The sequence below is a fragment of the Pyrus communis genome, chromosome 15 (assembly GCF_963583255.1).
Source record: "Pyrus communis chromosome 15, drPyrComm1.1, whole genome shotgun sequence".
Lineage (NCBI taxonomy): Eukaryota > Viridiplantae > Streptophyta > Magnoliopsida > Rosales > Rosaceae > Pyrus > Pyrus communis.
Genome location: NC_084817.1, coordinates 3748061 through 3762721, shown reverse-complemented (window position 1 = coordinate 3762721; position 14661 = coordinate 3748061). Strand labels below are relative to the sequence as shown.

The following is a 14661-nucleotide window of genomic DNA, read 5'->3' as shown; positions in this document are numbered from 1 at the left end:
AAGTTTTTCTCCGCATGGCAAGATATTATTAGATTAAGACACCACGTAACGGTGAACCCATTCAATATAAGTTGCTCTCATATAAAAGGCCTAAAATTTGTATTTTATATCATTTTAGACAAATTGGTTCCTGAAATTGGCATAACTCCTTATTTTGGTCTTTGAGATTTAAAATCGATAGATGTGATCCCTAAGTTTATCCACTGTGAATCAATTTGATCGTTTCATGAAAATCTTAGTTTTTTTTTTTTTTTTTTTTTTTCCAACATGAAAATCTCTGTTACTAAGGATTACAATGATAAAAATACTCTTACGAAACAATGAGCCAAAATGCTTTGATAAAAATTAAGAGTATTTTTTTTCATTTTCACCTTTTTTAATGGAATTTTTTCAAAAAAATGTTTAAAATAATTAACGGTAAACAAACTCAAAAAGTTAAATCTTAAAAAATAAAGTAAAAAATTATATGGATCTCGAAACCTATTTTAGTTTAAAAGTCTTCTTTCGTTATTCCATATAGAAGACCTAAAATTTGTATTCCTTTATTCTTTTATGCATTGAATAGAATTCAGCTTTTTCTTGGTCGATGCTGGAAAATAATACTAACAAACAGCATCGTAGACACGACAACCTGATTCCCCGCGAAACACGCCATCTAAAATCACTCATAAGGTCAGCTATTACAAAAAAAAAAAAAAAAAACCTTAAAAAATGAAACCCAAACAAAATATCTATTTAGTTTTCTCCTCTTACTTTTCTTCTTCTTCTTGCTCCTCTGTTAGAATCCAAGCCCACCAAACGGTCTGAAAGCTCTCTCTGCCCCCATGGAAGAAGACTACAGGAGATCAAGGTCGTCGTACGGCGGCGGCGGGAATAATATGCAGGTGGGAAGCTACTATGGACACCCAACAAGGCCGCCACGCCCCACTTCCTCCTATGAGATGAGGAGCTACAGTGTTTCATATGCACAAACCCAGATGGCTAATCAGAATTATAACTATAATAACAGGGAGATTAAGCTGAAAAAAGGGAAAAGCATTTCTGGGTCGTCTTCCAATTGGGGGGTCCTGGCTGATCCGGAGTTGCAGAGGAAGAAGAGGGTTGCGAGCTACAAGATGTACTCTGTGGAGGGGAAGATGAAGGGCTCGTTCAGGAAAAGCTTCAGGTGGCTTAAAGATAAGTACACCCAAGTGCTTTATAGCTGGTCGTGAGTAAAAAGTCATTAATAAGTGCTTTTTGGTGGGTAATATTTAGCTTTTGTTCTGTAATTATTCTTATTTGTAAGTCTTGAGAGGAAAGAAAGTCTTGAATTTTGTGTCTTTGAAATGGAGTTTATGGTTGTGATCGTATATCAAAAAAAAAAAAATCATGATTTGAGTTTGCTGCAAATTAATAAATTGAACTGAATTGTAAATTGGAGTGTATTGTTTCTGGTTTTGAATCAATTTGTCACCTTTTGTGATTATCCATATTGTTCTTGTTAAAAGTTATGCGCTTTGAGGTACGCTGATATCGATTTGTCGGCGTACACAAAAACTATTTGTTTGGAGATATTGATACATCTCACCTTCAAAATGGTTCAAGATTTTGATTCTCTGTTCTGGTGTTAGGTTTTATCTATACTATGTAAATCTGGATGCTCTAATTTTTCCCTTACCTTTTCATATTTAACCTTTTTGTAGCGTGCTTTAATTTGCGACCTGCATATATGAGAGGTGCTTTAATTTTCATTGTAAGCAATAATCTTGCTTGGTTACTAAGATTCTGTTAGGAATTCTTTTTGGAAGGGCAAAAAGCGCTTTTTTACAAGTGAAAACGCTTTTGATTGCATTTGGCAAAAAACTTAGAAGCACTTATTGATAGGTATGTACCGCTTTTGATTGCATCTGGCAGCAAACTTAGAGGCGCTTATGTCTACCGACCAAATGCTTCTTGTGGGAGCATTTTCCAGTGCTTATTTTAATTGAGAATTTAACGTGTTAATAATCAAAAGTACTTTTATTATAAGCACTTACGAGCATAAGTGTTTTTTAGAGAAGCAACGCAAAAGGGCTCGAATTGTCATCCATGGCTGTTTATAGAAAAAGACGTAACCATGTCACATGATGAGTATAACAATAATAGGAGGTTATATCTCTGGTTGTAGGCAAGATTCTCACCTATTTATGTGTTTTGTTATCATCTTTTGGTTTTCATATCCATCAAGCCACTTGGCTTATGTGATCATCTCTGTCGTGAATTATTTGTAGCCGTTGAGTTGGTTGACTCCTTATGCAAGGCCAAGTAGTTCTGTGGTTGAGATGATTTTAATATGTAGCAGGACCAACCTATGAAGTTTTGGCTCTGGAATTTCTGCCAGCCCATATGCTTGTAACCTCCCCTCCCCTACCATAATATAATGTCATTGCAACTGTTTCCATCACCTCCTCTCTGTCCGCAAGTGGCTTGTAGTTTGAGTAGTTAAAAACATAGTTACACTCGAGCTCTCATGTTTGATTTCTCCTCGCCAGTTTGATTTCTTTTGGAAATGGTTAATACTCCTGCAATTGAACAACTAGACCATTGGCTGGCATTTATGCACAATGATTCACAGTGGCAGGGGCATCATTGGTTTAAAGAAGATATAATCTGAACTCCGTGGAAGGGCTCCATAAAAATCTTTCAAAAGCGCAACTTTGTTTTGCGGGATTAGATACAGCTAATCGACCCGCAAAAACTAGGTCAGATTGATACTGCCAAGCAAGCAGTACTATGTGCCAGTCGATCAGCTGGTATCTGATCCCGCATGGCCTGAATGGTTGGATGCGCCTGTTCAAACCATTTCTTCAAACCAAAATAAAAACTCCTAACTCTACCATTTGAAACTGCAACTAAGAGAATGCATTACTTTCACTTGAACTAATTTCAGAGAGTCTGACCATATTCCGCTCTTTTTTTCAATGGTTTTCAATGCCACCCAAGACAAAGAAGGAAACTATTGAATTGGAATTGTTTAATATGTAGGAGTACATACTTAAGATCAACATGTAATTAGGGTTACAGATCAATTGGAATTGTTTAATGGACAAATCATTTTGGTCTAGTGATTACTAAATTAAGTGTATTTTTGTTATTTCGGTCCTTATTTAACATAGATTTTTTCACGGAATGATCAAAATGATTGAGGTTGGACAAGCTCAAACCAATTATGTTAATCTCAGAAACCATTTTGGCTAAAAAACCTTCTTTGTATTTACTTGATAAGAGTTCCTAGAAATTAGTTCATAAAGTTAAAGACTCTATAATCTTACTCTATTTGGGGCTTTTTGACTCCTTGCACATTAAATAACTTGTATGCCAAATTACTTAATTGTCCAAGCAATCCTATGATAGCTCGTTGTCAAACACGTGAGATTTTACATAGTGACTAAATTACTTTGTGTGGGGTGCAAGTAAATTTGGCTATATATTAATAGGACAGCTTAGCATCTCCTTGCTAGGTCAGATTACTTTCCCAGTCAAATTGTCTCTGGCTCAATCATCTGCAGTACCTGAATACCTCAACATCCGGAAACGACAACACTATGGCACAACTGGAAGTGAATTCTACACAAATAGTGCCGGAACTTGAAAACGAAGGAGGCAAAGATCACTTGCATGGAAATCGAAATCAGGGCTCAAGAGAGCCAAACTTAAACGCCAGAATTAAACATGCTCAGAAGATGGCTGCAAAGACTAGTCGACATAAATTTGAGCAGGATAAAGCTTTAACGAAAAAGATGGTATGTCTGCAATCTGCATGAATTTGTTTGACTGCATTTCCTAATTCATTCATCAGATATGATCATGAATTAAACCATGTTGTATTTTTTTGAAATTTATGTATTAACAGTGTGATAGGAATCGGTTGAAAGAACCGAATAAGCATGAACGGAGACTCAAATTCTGTTTGGCCACGACGAGGGAGAAAATGAATATACTGCAACTATTTTTGCTTCATTTCGCAAACAGAGCTCATCAAGGAAATCCAATGAAGCTTTTCTTGCCACGAGAAGAGATAGCTAAGCATGTAAGAGTTTTACTTATTATGTATGCACATACGTCGGTATGTAAATGTTTCTTGATTATATAGCCTTTTTGAGTTTGTTGGAAATGTGATAATGTATTCTGCAGAAAATGAATTTCCGGATGGTACATGAAACAAACAGTTTGGCGGAGGAAAAACAGCTTTTGAAAGAGATCAATGCGAGGCAGAAGGAGGTGGTTGATTCAGTTTCACCATTGGGAAAAAATCGTTATTTTCCGCCTTACATAGATGTAAGAAATTTTAATTTCTCCTAGATTAGTCAACTATACGCTGTGGTTTTTTTAATCTAATTTGGATCTGGTTTTATGGTTTGGAATATTGAAACAGACTTGGCACTTGCGCCTCGACGAGTATTTTATGGTGATAAACCCGAGGAATGTAGTTGAAGGCCTCCTAAGACAAATCCAAGAACTCAAATGGCGAAGCGCAAGACCGGGAATTATATTTCAAAGGCAATGGGATGGTGAAGCCATTGCTGATCATGCAAGTTATGATGCTAATGCTGCTGCCTATTCTATTGCCAATGCCAAGGGAAAGATTTGGGATTCGTTGAGTTCAAAAAAAGCGTTACAAATCAGAGTAACATACATAATTCTAACTAAAAAAGAATTGGAAAAATTGATTTTTGTTTTTATTTTTCTAGCTCATTTGATTTAATTTCTTGACACAAATATTGCAGGTAACTGGCAAGGAGATGGATGAATTAACGAAATCAATGGTGGCCCTGCGGCGCGGGCAGAATATAAAGAGAGCTGGGAGAAAATTGAAGGTCATTGAAAGAGATATAGAATGCTTGAAGAAGAAACTGACATCGATGGATCAGAAGAAAGATGAAGCATACGAGTGCGTTTTTAAATTGAGAAAACAAGAGAGTTAAAGACGACATCAGTTCTGCTATTTACCAAATAAAAATACATAATGCCATTGCAACAAATTTCAACGTCTCTTTCCGCAAGAACTCAAGTAGTTAGTAACATCATTACATTCAGCTCTTGTTTCGGTTTCCTTTCAATGTGATCTGTTTTGCAGAAATATATCCGCTCTAGCCAATCTTGACAACGTTCATATATGTGGGCCCACTTAAATCATTTCAACCAAAGTAAAGCTGTAAACTGGAATGTGTTACTTTCACTATAATTATTCTCAGAGACTAAGTCCATATTTTGCTCTCTTTTGACTAAATCGTGCACTTCTTGTTGGAAATATTTGGCGAGTAGATGCTACTTTTGGTAAAGTTCACACAAGATAAATATTAATAAATGATAATTTAGGTTGACATGGTAAATCATATAAAATAATGAAGCAACAATGAAATGCTTTTGTATGGTAGAAAACGCTCTTCATGCTTAATTAGAACAAAATCTAAAGTTGAGGTGTGTAAGGTTACTGTTCTTAAAAGTGAATTTCGCCTCTCCGAGACTCTTGGTGTTGCAAGTTATGATGTCATACTCTCCAGGATACAACAACCTTGAAAGCGTACACTTGCTACTCCAGTTAGGTGAACAACATTGGTACAAAACCATTGAATGACGTAGCAACACTTGAAAGAATGAGAGATCCATACGACGAGAGAGGAGAGAATTGGAGAGTTAGTATTCCTGAGAAGCTTCATACATGGATGAGTGGTTCAAAGAAGAGGATCACTTGATCAACTCTGATCAAATGGTTTATATTCTGGAGATATAAGGCTTAATGATTCACATCAAAATAATGACTAACAGTTACGAAGGAATTAACACATATGATATTAAAATTAAGATGTTGATATGCATAAGCAAAGCGCCCAGGAAAATTTGGAAAAATAGCCAAAATTTTAACTATGAATTGAATTTTAACCAACCATTATTATTTTTTATAATTCTAACCAAAATTTGACGTGAAAGTACTACAATACCCTTTTTAAACTAAATTAATTACAAAAATATATCATCTCCATCTATTCATGGTCCAAATTTTGACTATATATCAAAATTCCCTTCTTTTTTTTTTTTTTTTTTTCACAGGATTTCTGAGGAGGAATATATCAAAGCCATCAAGGAGGAAATTAACAAGGTTGTTAAACTTGAGGAAGAGCTCGGCATTGATGTCCTGATTATATTACCTGTCAATTAAAAATTATGTTCTCCTTTTAAGCTGAGGGAGTCTCTTATGCAGAAGAATGCATTTTCCATTTAATAGTGTCGACCATCTGCATTAAAGGGGCATATTAATTGTCAAGAAGTCCATCTTCCCTGTACAGATGCTCCGAGTTGGATTCGTCAAAATATAAATGGGTTTTTGGAAATAATATGCCTACCTTAATCAGCTTATGCTGAGATTAGAAAGAGAATAAGTATCCAGTCCGTTAGGACTACATGTGTTAATCCTATCATATGAACGATATGGTTGAATACTTTGGAAAGCAATTGTCTGGCTTTTCCTTTACCGCCAATCATATTGATCCCGATGAGTAAAACCTTCAATCGTCTACAATGATGTGAGCCGCCTCAAGCCTATAACTGTGTTCTGGTCATCTGCTGCTCAGAGCATGACTGCCCGCCCAATCTAACCGCCCGCCTATGACTGTTCTGGACTAAAGCCATGAATAGATAGAAAGGATATAGGTTTGCAAATATTTTAGTTAAGAAAGGGTATTGTAGTATTTTCATATTAAGTTTAGTTAGATTTATAATAATTTGTAATAGTTGGCTAGAATTATATTTCTAATCTAAAATTTGGCAATTTTACTTTTTTTTTTTTGGAAACAAACAATAGTATCTATACTAAGGGAGAGGGGGTGAGCTTAGCTTTACAATGGAGCTAACAAGAATGTGATTCAAACTCGCCTTTAGTGAAAATCGAACCTAAGACCTTTCACTTACAAGTGAAGAGAAATACCACTAGAACATAGTATTAAGTGGCAATTTTTTGTTAGTACATTAAGGGGAGGGGGAGTTCGGTTAAGTCGCACAATGGGCAACCTAATTTGATATCTAATTCACCATACACAAGATTCGAACATAAGATCTCTTACTTTCAAGTGAAGAGAAATATCACCAGACCGTAATAGTGAGTGGCAGTACTAAGTGGCAATTGACTTTGTATTTTGAAATACCGTAAAAAATTCCAACACTTCTGGCACACGCCATGTCCATTTATTTACTCAGCTTAATTTATTTAATAAGGTTTTTAGAATCAGTTGACTAAATTTGCGTGGGGTGCAAGAAAAATCGGCGGAATATTAATAGGAGAGCTTAATAGTTTACCACCATCTCCTTACTGAGTCAAATTATCCTTGTCTCAATCAGTTGCAGTGTCTAAATATCTGTACGTTTGAAGGTACTGTATAAATGGTTTCGCCGTTTTCCTTGTAATTTGGTACGCTGATGCATTCGGGTGCCAGGCACAAAACCTGTATTTCATCTATTAATGTTGACGGTATACTTTCACATCCTTTTGTTTCTTCATTTTACTCTTTCCTTTGCATCACATCAGGCAAGGTCAACACTATGGGGGAACTGGAAGCTAACAGAGAAAACAATCGCTCGCAAGAGGACGTGCATGAAAACTGGAATCGTGGTTTAGAAGTTGATGTTGTGGGTGAAGAGATAACTATTAAAGGCAGAATTCAAGAGGTCGAGAAGCTGGCTGCAAAGATCTGTCAAGATAAAATTGAGCTGAATGAAGATATAGAGAAAAGGAAGGTATGCGAAATGGTCCGAAAATTCTATATGAATATATAATATATATGTGACTGCATTTCCTAATTCAATCATCAAACACCATATCTGACTATTGAAAATATTGTCAACAGTGTGATAGGAGCAGTGGCCTTTTTCGGTTGGAAGACCTGAATGAAAAGGGACTCAAATCCAGGTTGGCCGTGGAGAGGGAGAAAATGAATATACTGCAACTATTTCTGCTTCGTTTAACAAACAAAGCTCCCCAAGGAAAACCGGAGAAGCCCTTCATGCCACGAGAAAAGATATCTAAGCATGTAAGTTTTCCTTATTATACATGCACACTCGCCGGTACGTCAATGTTCTTGATAATACAACCTTTTGAGTTCGTTGGAAATGTGAACATGGATTCTGCAGAAAATGAATTTCCGGATGGTACATGGAACAAACAGTTTGGCTGACGAAAAGCAGCTTGTAAAAGAGATGAATATGAGACGGAAGGAGGATACTGCTGGTTCATTTTCGCCATTGGGAAGGGATTATTATTATTATATACCTCCGCCTCTTGTAACTGTAAGATTAAACAAGTAATATTAAGTTCCTCAAGAGTTAATTAGTCTACTAGACACCGAGTTTTTCTTTTTCTTTAGATTTGATTTTTGTCGTTTGGATTACCGAAACAGACATATTACTTGCGTCATCTCTCTGCTGTACAATATCTGCGGAATCAGAGAAGTATAATGCATCACCGCCTAAGACAAATCCAAGAACTTCAATGGCAAGGCGATAGACCGGGAATAGTATTTGAAAGGCAATGGGATGAAGCCATTGCTGAAGAAAGGGCTAGTGCAAATCCTAATGCTGCTGCCAATGCTATTGCCACTGCCAGGATTTGGGATTCTTTGAGTTCGAAGAAAGCGTTACAAGAGCAAATCAAGGTAAAGCACATAACAATTCTAACTCATCCAATAGAGTAGCTAAAAGTTCGAACTTTGTTTCTTTTAACTTGCTAATTTAATTTCTTGACACAATATTGCAGGTAACTGGTGAAAAGATAGAAGAGTTAACGAAATCACTAACAGCCGTGCGGCCAAAAGTTAGGAAAGTTGAGAGAGAATTGAAGGCCATTGAAAGAGATATGGAAATCTTGGAGAAGAAATTGCCATTGATTGATCAGAGGAAAGATGAAGCATACCAATGCCTTCTTAAATTGAAAAACCAACAGAGTGATCATGTCCATGTATTCTTAAATTGAACATAAAGATTCACAGTTGTGTAAAATAAACATTGGTTGAAGAACTGTTCTGCCCACCCCTATTATTTGGTTTGTTTTCAACACACCAAAACTCCATTGTTTAGGTTCGGAAAATATAATCCAAGTGCTTTTTAATTACAGTTACTAAGTTAGAAAATTATTAAAACCATGAAAAGGGAAATGATTTTACACACTGCACATCCCCATTTTTTTTATTGTCATTGGACCGCACAAATCAAAGGAGAATCAAAGGCTATAATTAAGAGGGTCAAGGTGTGCAAAAATCACTCACTCATAAAAATCGTTCAGATGCGTGGTTTTTGTTTTTGTTTTTGTTTTTTTGTTTTTTTTGCAGGATCAAATACAGCTAATCCACCGAAGAAAACATCAGATATAGCCAAGCAACCACTACTAGTAGTGTGTGCCAGTCGATCAGTTGGTATCTGATCCTGCAGAATGGTATCCGGCTTCTAAACTATGGGGAGGTAGGATTTGAACTCGGGTATATAGGAGGGGCGCTTCCGCTCTAGCCCATAGTCACAACGCCCACTTTCACTTGAATTGTTCTCAAAGACTAGGACCATATTTTACGGAGCTTAATTTGACAATGCCACCCCAAGAAAAAAATATCTGGATATTCAAGGTAATGTGCAAATGTCCCTTTCCTTGTTTTTATGTTAATGCGCTGATTCATTCGGTGCCAGTCGAATTCAAGACATGTGTTTTATCTATTATTGTTGATATGACGTTCTTGTTGAGAGTGAATTTCACGATGGGAAAATAAGACATTTTGCATGTGCTTACAAGTAATTGGACTATTCCCCATATTCGATCTAAAAAAAAAATTGGTTTTAGGTGGAATCTCAACTTTCTTCATGGTATCAGAGCAGGTTATCTTATGTGTGAAGCCTAACGGCCACATGTGCTTCATGTCACCCGATTTGTGTTGTGCACGTGTTAGGTTTGAAAATTCACCACAAGTGAGGGGGCATGTTGAGAGCAAATCCCACATCGAAAAAGGAGTGACCTTGCATGTACTTGTAAGTAATTGTACTACTTCCCATTTGCCAAGAACTTAAATGGAAAAGCGCGAGACCGGGAATGCTCTTTGAAATGCAATGGGATGAAGCCACTGCTAATGAAGCAGGTGCTAATACTAATGCTGCCGCCAATGCCAAGAGAATTATTTGTGATTCTTTCAGTTCGAAAAAAGCATTAAAAGAACAAATCAAAGTATCATACACAATTCTTACTGATCAAATAGAGCAGGTGAAAATTCAAACTTTGTTCCGTTTAACTTGCTGATTGAATTTCTTGACACAATATTTCAGGTAACTGGTGAAAAGATTGAAGAATTAACTAAATCACTATCGGGAGTGAGGCCAAAAGTTAGGAAAGTTGAGAGAGAATTGAAGGCCATTGAAAGAGATATAAAATGCTTGGAGTAATTACCATTGATGGATCACAGGAGAGATGAAGCATACCGATGCATTCTTAAACTGAGAAAAAACAAGAGAGTGGTGAGGTGCAAGAAAATGTGATGACAGGAAGGTGTCTGAAATTAGTTGCTTAGGCCCCAAGTCTCAAATAAGCTCTTTCATCAAGGATCAGCAGAGGTTGAACGTCGAATTCTTTATCTTCCTTGAATCTGTAAAATGAAATGGTTCAATTAATTAGTTCTTAAAGTTACCTTGTGTCAGTACTGTAAGCAATTGTACTGTTAGACCGTCGGCATTTATGCACCAAGATTCACGGTTGTATTGTAGCAACTTTGGTTGAAGAAATGTTCTGCCCACCCATTTTCTTTTGTTTGTTTTCAACATCATTGAAAGTCCACTGTTGAGGCAGTGAAAATACAATCCAAGTTCTTTTTTTATTTTTCTAGTAACAATAATCCAAGTTCTTTTTAGTACAGTTTTATTTAAACCTTGAAATAGGAAATGATTTATACACGTCATTTTCACCTCTTGCACACTCCTTTTTTTTTTATTGTCATTGGATTGAACAAATCAAAAGAGAATCAAAGACTTAAGACGGGTTGGGCAGAAATCATTCGGGATGAAAATCTTTATGAAGTGCTATTCTGGTTCATGGGATCAGGACAGCTGATCGACCTGATATAACGAAATCAGATACAACTAAGTAACCAATAGTATGTGCTGGTCGATAAACCGGTATCCGATCTTACAAAATGGGATCTGGCTCCTAACTTTTAACCATTTCAACCAAAAAAAGTTAAACTGCTATTTGAACTTGGAACCAAGAGAATGTATTTCTTTCAATTGAATTATTCTCAAAGACTAAGACCATATTTTTCTCTCTTTTTCTAAATGTTTTTCAAATTGTGCACTTATCGCACATGCCGTGCCCATTTACCCAGCTTCATCCGACAATGCCAACCTAAGAAAAAATTATTGAACAGGAATTGTTTAATGAGGGTTTGGAATCTGTTTACTTAATTTGCTTGTGATGCAAGGGGAATTATTTAATTAGGTTTTGCAATCTGTTGACTTAATTTTCTTGGGATGCAAGGGGAGTTGTTTAATAAGGTTTTATACATCCCATTAGTGTGTATTTATATTGTGGTTTTTGCTATAATTATTAATAGGAAAGCTTAACCCTCGTATCAGCATCTCCTTCCTAAGTCAAACTCAAATTGTCTTTGTCTCAATCATTTGCAGCACCTGATTATCTGGATATTCAAGGTAACGTACTAATGGTCCTTTCCTTGTTTTTATTTTAATTTGTGACGCTGATCCATTCGGGTGCAAGTCGAACTTAAAGACCTGTGTTTCATCTGTTAATGTTGACGATCTACTCTCGCATCCTCTTCGTTTCTTGATTTTTATCTTTATGCCAGTGCATAAACCCATTCATTCTTTTCATTTGTATATAGTGTGATTTGCTTATTCCTTTGTATCACATCAGGCAAAGCACCATGGAGGAATTGGAAGCTAAACGAGACAACAATAGCTTGCAAGAGGACTTACACGATAACTGGAATCGGGGTTTGGAAGTTGATGCTGCTGATGATGAAAAGACAGATTTAAAAGGCAGAATTCACGAGGTTGAGAAGCTGGCTGAAAAGATCAGTCAAGACAGACTTGAGCTGGATGAAGATATAGTGAAAAGGACGGTATGATAAATGGTCTGCAAAAATCTGTATGAATTTAGACTGCATTTCCTAATTATTACTTCTGAGTTGTTGTTCTGGTGTCAACTTCTATCATCAAACGTGGTCATGATTCAAAATGAAATATGTAAAGATCGATCTTATTCAAAATTTATGTCAACAGTGTGATAGGGCATGCACCCTTTCTCGGTTGGAATCCCTAAAAGATCGTGAAATGGGACTCGGATCCCTTTTGTCTGCGGCGAGGGAGAAAATGAATATACTGCAACTATTTCTGCTCCATTCTGCAGAAAAAGCTTACCAAGGAAAACCTATGAAGCCCTTTTTATCAGCAGACGAGATAGCTAAACATGTAACGGCTAAATGTTTTGTCATATTTCCTAGAATATTTTTCTTTTTTTCTGTCTCCAAGCGTTTTGATCCGTTGGTTTTGTTGGAAATGTGCATACGGGTTCCGCAGAAAATGAATTTCCGGATGGGACATGGAACAAACAGTTTGGCGGAGGAAAAACAGCTTTTGAAACAGATGAATGTGAGACAGAAAGAGGGTGTTGATTCATTTTCATCATTGGAAGGGCATTGTTATACTCCGCCTTATGTAGATGTAAGATTAAACATGAAATATTTAGTTCTCTTAGGATAGCCCGTGCATTTTTCTTAACCTTGGGATTGCTTTTACGAATGAAATATTGTAACAGACTTGGCACTTGCCTCTCGATGAGTTTTATTACGTGAAGAATCAGAGAAGTATAGTTCGAAACCGCCTAAGACATATCCAAGAACTTAAATGGAAAAGCGCAAGACCGGGAATTCTATTTCAACGCCAATGGGATGAACCAAATGGTTATGTAGGTGATAATGCTAATGCTGCTGCCAATGCTATTGCTAATCCCAAGAGAAGGATTTGGGATTCTTTGAGTTTGAAAAAAGCGTTACAAGAACAAATCAAAGTAATGTATCTACATAATTCTAACTCATCAAATAGAGTAAAGTTAAAACTTTGACGTTTGTTTCCTATAAGTTTGCTGATTAATTTCTTGACACAATATTGTAGGTAAGTGGTCAGAAGGTTGATGAAGTAACGAAATCACTATTGGCCGTGCGGCCAAAAATTAAGAAAGTTGAGAGAGAATTGAAGGCCATTGAAAGAGATATAGAATGCTTGAAGAAAAATTTGACGTTGATGGATCATAGGAAAGATGAGGCGTTGCCTGCCTTCGGCAACCAAGAAATTAACAGAGATTTCAGCGGAGGTTAAACGACTCCATGAAAACTATGGTGTTGCGATAAACCAAAGGCATTGTTATGGATGCAATTTACTCATCACAGTGTTAGAAATCTTCTCTTCAACAATCTCTTGCAATATTTTTGCAGTCATTGGCGAAGTATTTGTACTCAATCTTTGTTGTATACTCGAGATCACCATTTTCGAATACCTTAGTTATCAAATTTCATCTTCCTTGACTTTAGTACCATTATGAAATGGTTCTTCTTAGTTCTTACTATCCTTGCATATCAACACTGTAAGCAATCACGGCGACATTTGGACACTACCAAAATTCCTTTGTTCAATGTGTGAACTCCATTTTAGATGAAACTGCAATTAGACGTTACGCAATTAATCGGAGTGTTAAACCATTTCAACCAAACAGGTGGAACATCAACAGAGGACATTTTGCCCTTTGTGTTAAGGAATCTCCTACATCAAAGGAGATCAGTTCGTCAACAACACAATCTGCTCCATCAACTGCACAATTGGCTCCTTCGTATGAAAGTCAACTATGATATATGCTATGCTGTCTTTCCTATTCTATTTGATCAGGATTGATTCAGTCATTCAAGTATGATTGTATTTACCATATTAGGATTGTATTCAAAGTGTATATAATCACAGACCTGTACCTATAAAGAATTCAAGGAAATATATCAATTCTATATGGTATCACGAGCCCAAAAACTCCAACGAGCAATTTTTTGTTGATCCCTCTCTTTCCTGTCTTCATCCATGGCCACTGACGCCGCTACAACCAACCCTCTACCAGACCTCAACTCCACTACTCCTACCTTGATCACCATAAACGCTACAGCCCAATTACCTGTGAAACTCACACCCACCAATTACCCATCCTGGCGTGCTCAGTTCACCGCCCTTCTTTACGACTACGACCTCATGGGTTATGTGGATGGTTCTCATCTCTGCCCATCAACCACTCAAACCGTGCTACGCACCTTTTGGATTCGGCAAGATCAACTCCTCATTCATGCGATTCTTGCTTCCGTCTCTCCGCAGGTCATCTCCCTTATTGCCTCTGCCAAGACATCCAAGGAGGCTTGGGACAAGCTTCTCCATCTCTTTGCTAGCAAAGCCCGTGCCCGCGTTCTTGGTCTCAAAGAACGCCTTACTCTCTTGCGTCGTGAGAACAAGCCTGTCTCTGAGTATCTGCAAGAAGTCCGCGTTATTGCAGATGAGCTTGCCATCATTGATGTCCCCTTCTCTGATGACGATCTCCTCCTCTACATTCTTAATGGTGTTGGCTCGGACTTCAAG

At 37.0% G+C, this 14661-nt stretch overlaps 2 protein-coding genes across 2 annotated transcripts; both read left to right on the top strand.

Moving 5' to 3' along the window:
* The first annotated feature begins 824 nt into the window (after window positions 1–824).
* On the top strand, window positions 825–1211 carry LOC137718135 (uncharacterized). The gene has a single exon (XM_068457639.1). The coding sequence runs from the start codon at window positions 825–827 to the stop codon at window positions 1209–1211; it is 387 nt and encodes a 128-aa protein (XP_068313740.1).
* Window positions 1212–7554: 6343 nt separating this feature from the next.
* On the top strand, window positions 7555–13371 carry LOC137718133 (uncharacterized). The gene is made up of 13 exons (XM_068457637.1): window positions 7555–7749; window positions 7860–8042; window positions 8143–8298; window positions 8409–8663; window positions 8765–8951; window positions 9336–9419; window positions 10053–10249; window positions 10312–10424; window positions 11909–12116; window positions 12277–12465; window positions 12574–12717; window positions 12812–13063; window positions 13168–13371. Exons 1-13 carry the CDS (start codon window positions 7555–7557, stop codon window positions 13369–13371), a joined length of 2367 nt encoding a protein of 788 aa, XP_068313738.1.
* The last annotated feature ends 1290 nt before the right edge of the window (window positions 13372–14661 follow it).

Coding starts and splice junctions, on each gene's coding strand:
- LOC137718135 (XM_068457639.1), top strand. CDS start 825: ATGGAAGAAGACTACAGGAGATCAAGGTCGTCGTACGGCGGCGGCGGG.
- LOC137718133 (XM_068457637.1), top strand. CDS start 7,555: ATGGGGGAACTGGAAGCTAACAGAGAAAACAATCGCTCGCAAGAGGAC. Junction 8,043..8,142: donor GAGAAAAGATATCTAAGCAT/GTAAGTTTTCCT, acceptor TGGATTCTGCAG/AAAATGAATTTCCGGATGGT. Junction 8,664..8,764: donor CGTTACAAGAGCAAATCAAG/GTAAAGCACATA, acceptor ACAATATTGCAG/GTAACTGGTGAAAAGATAGA.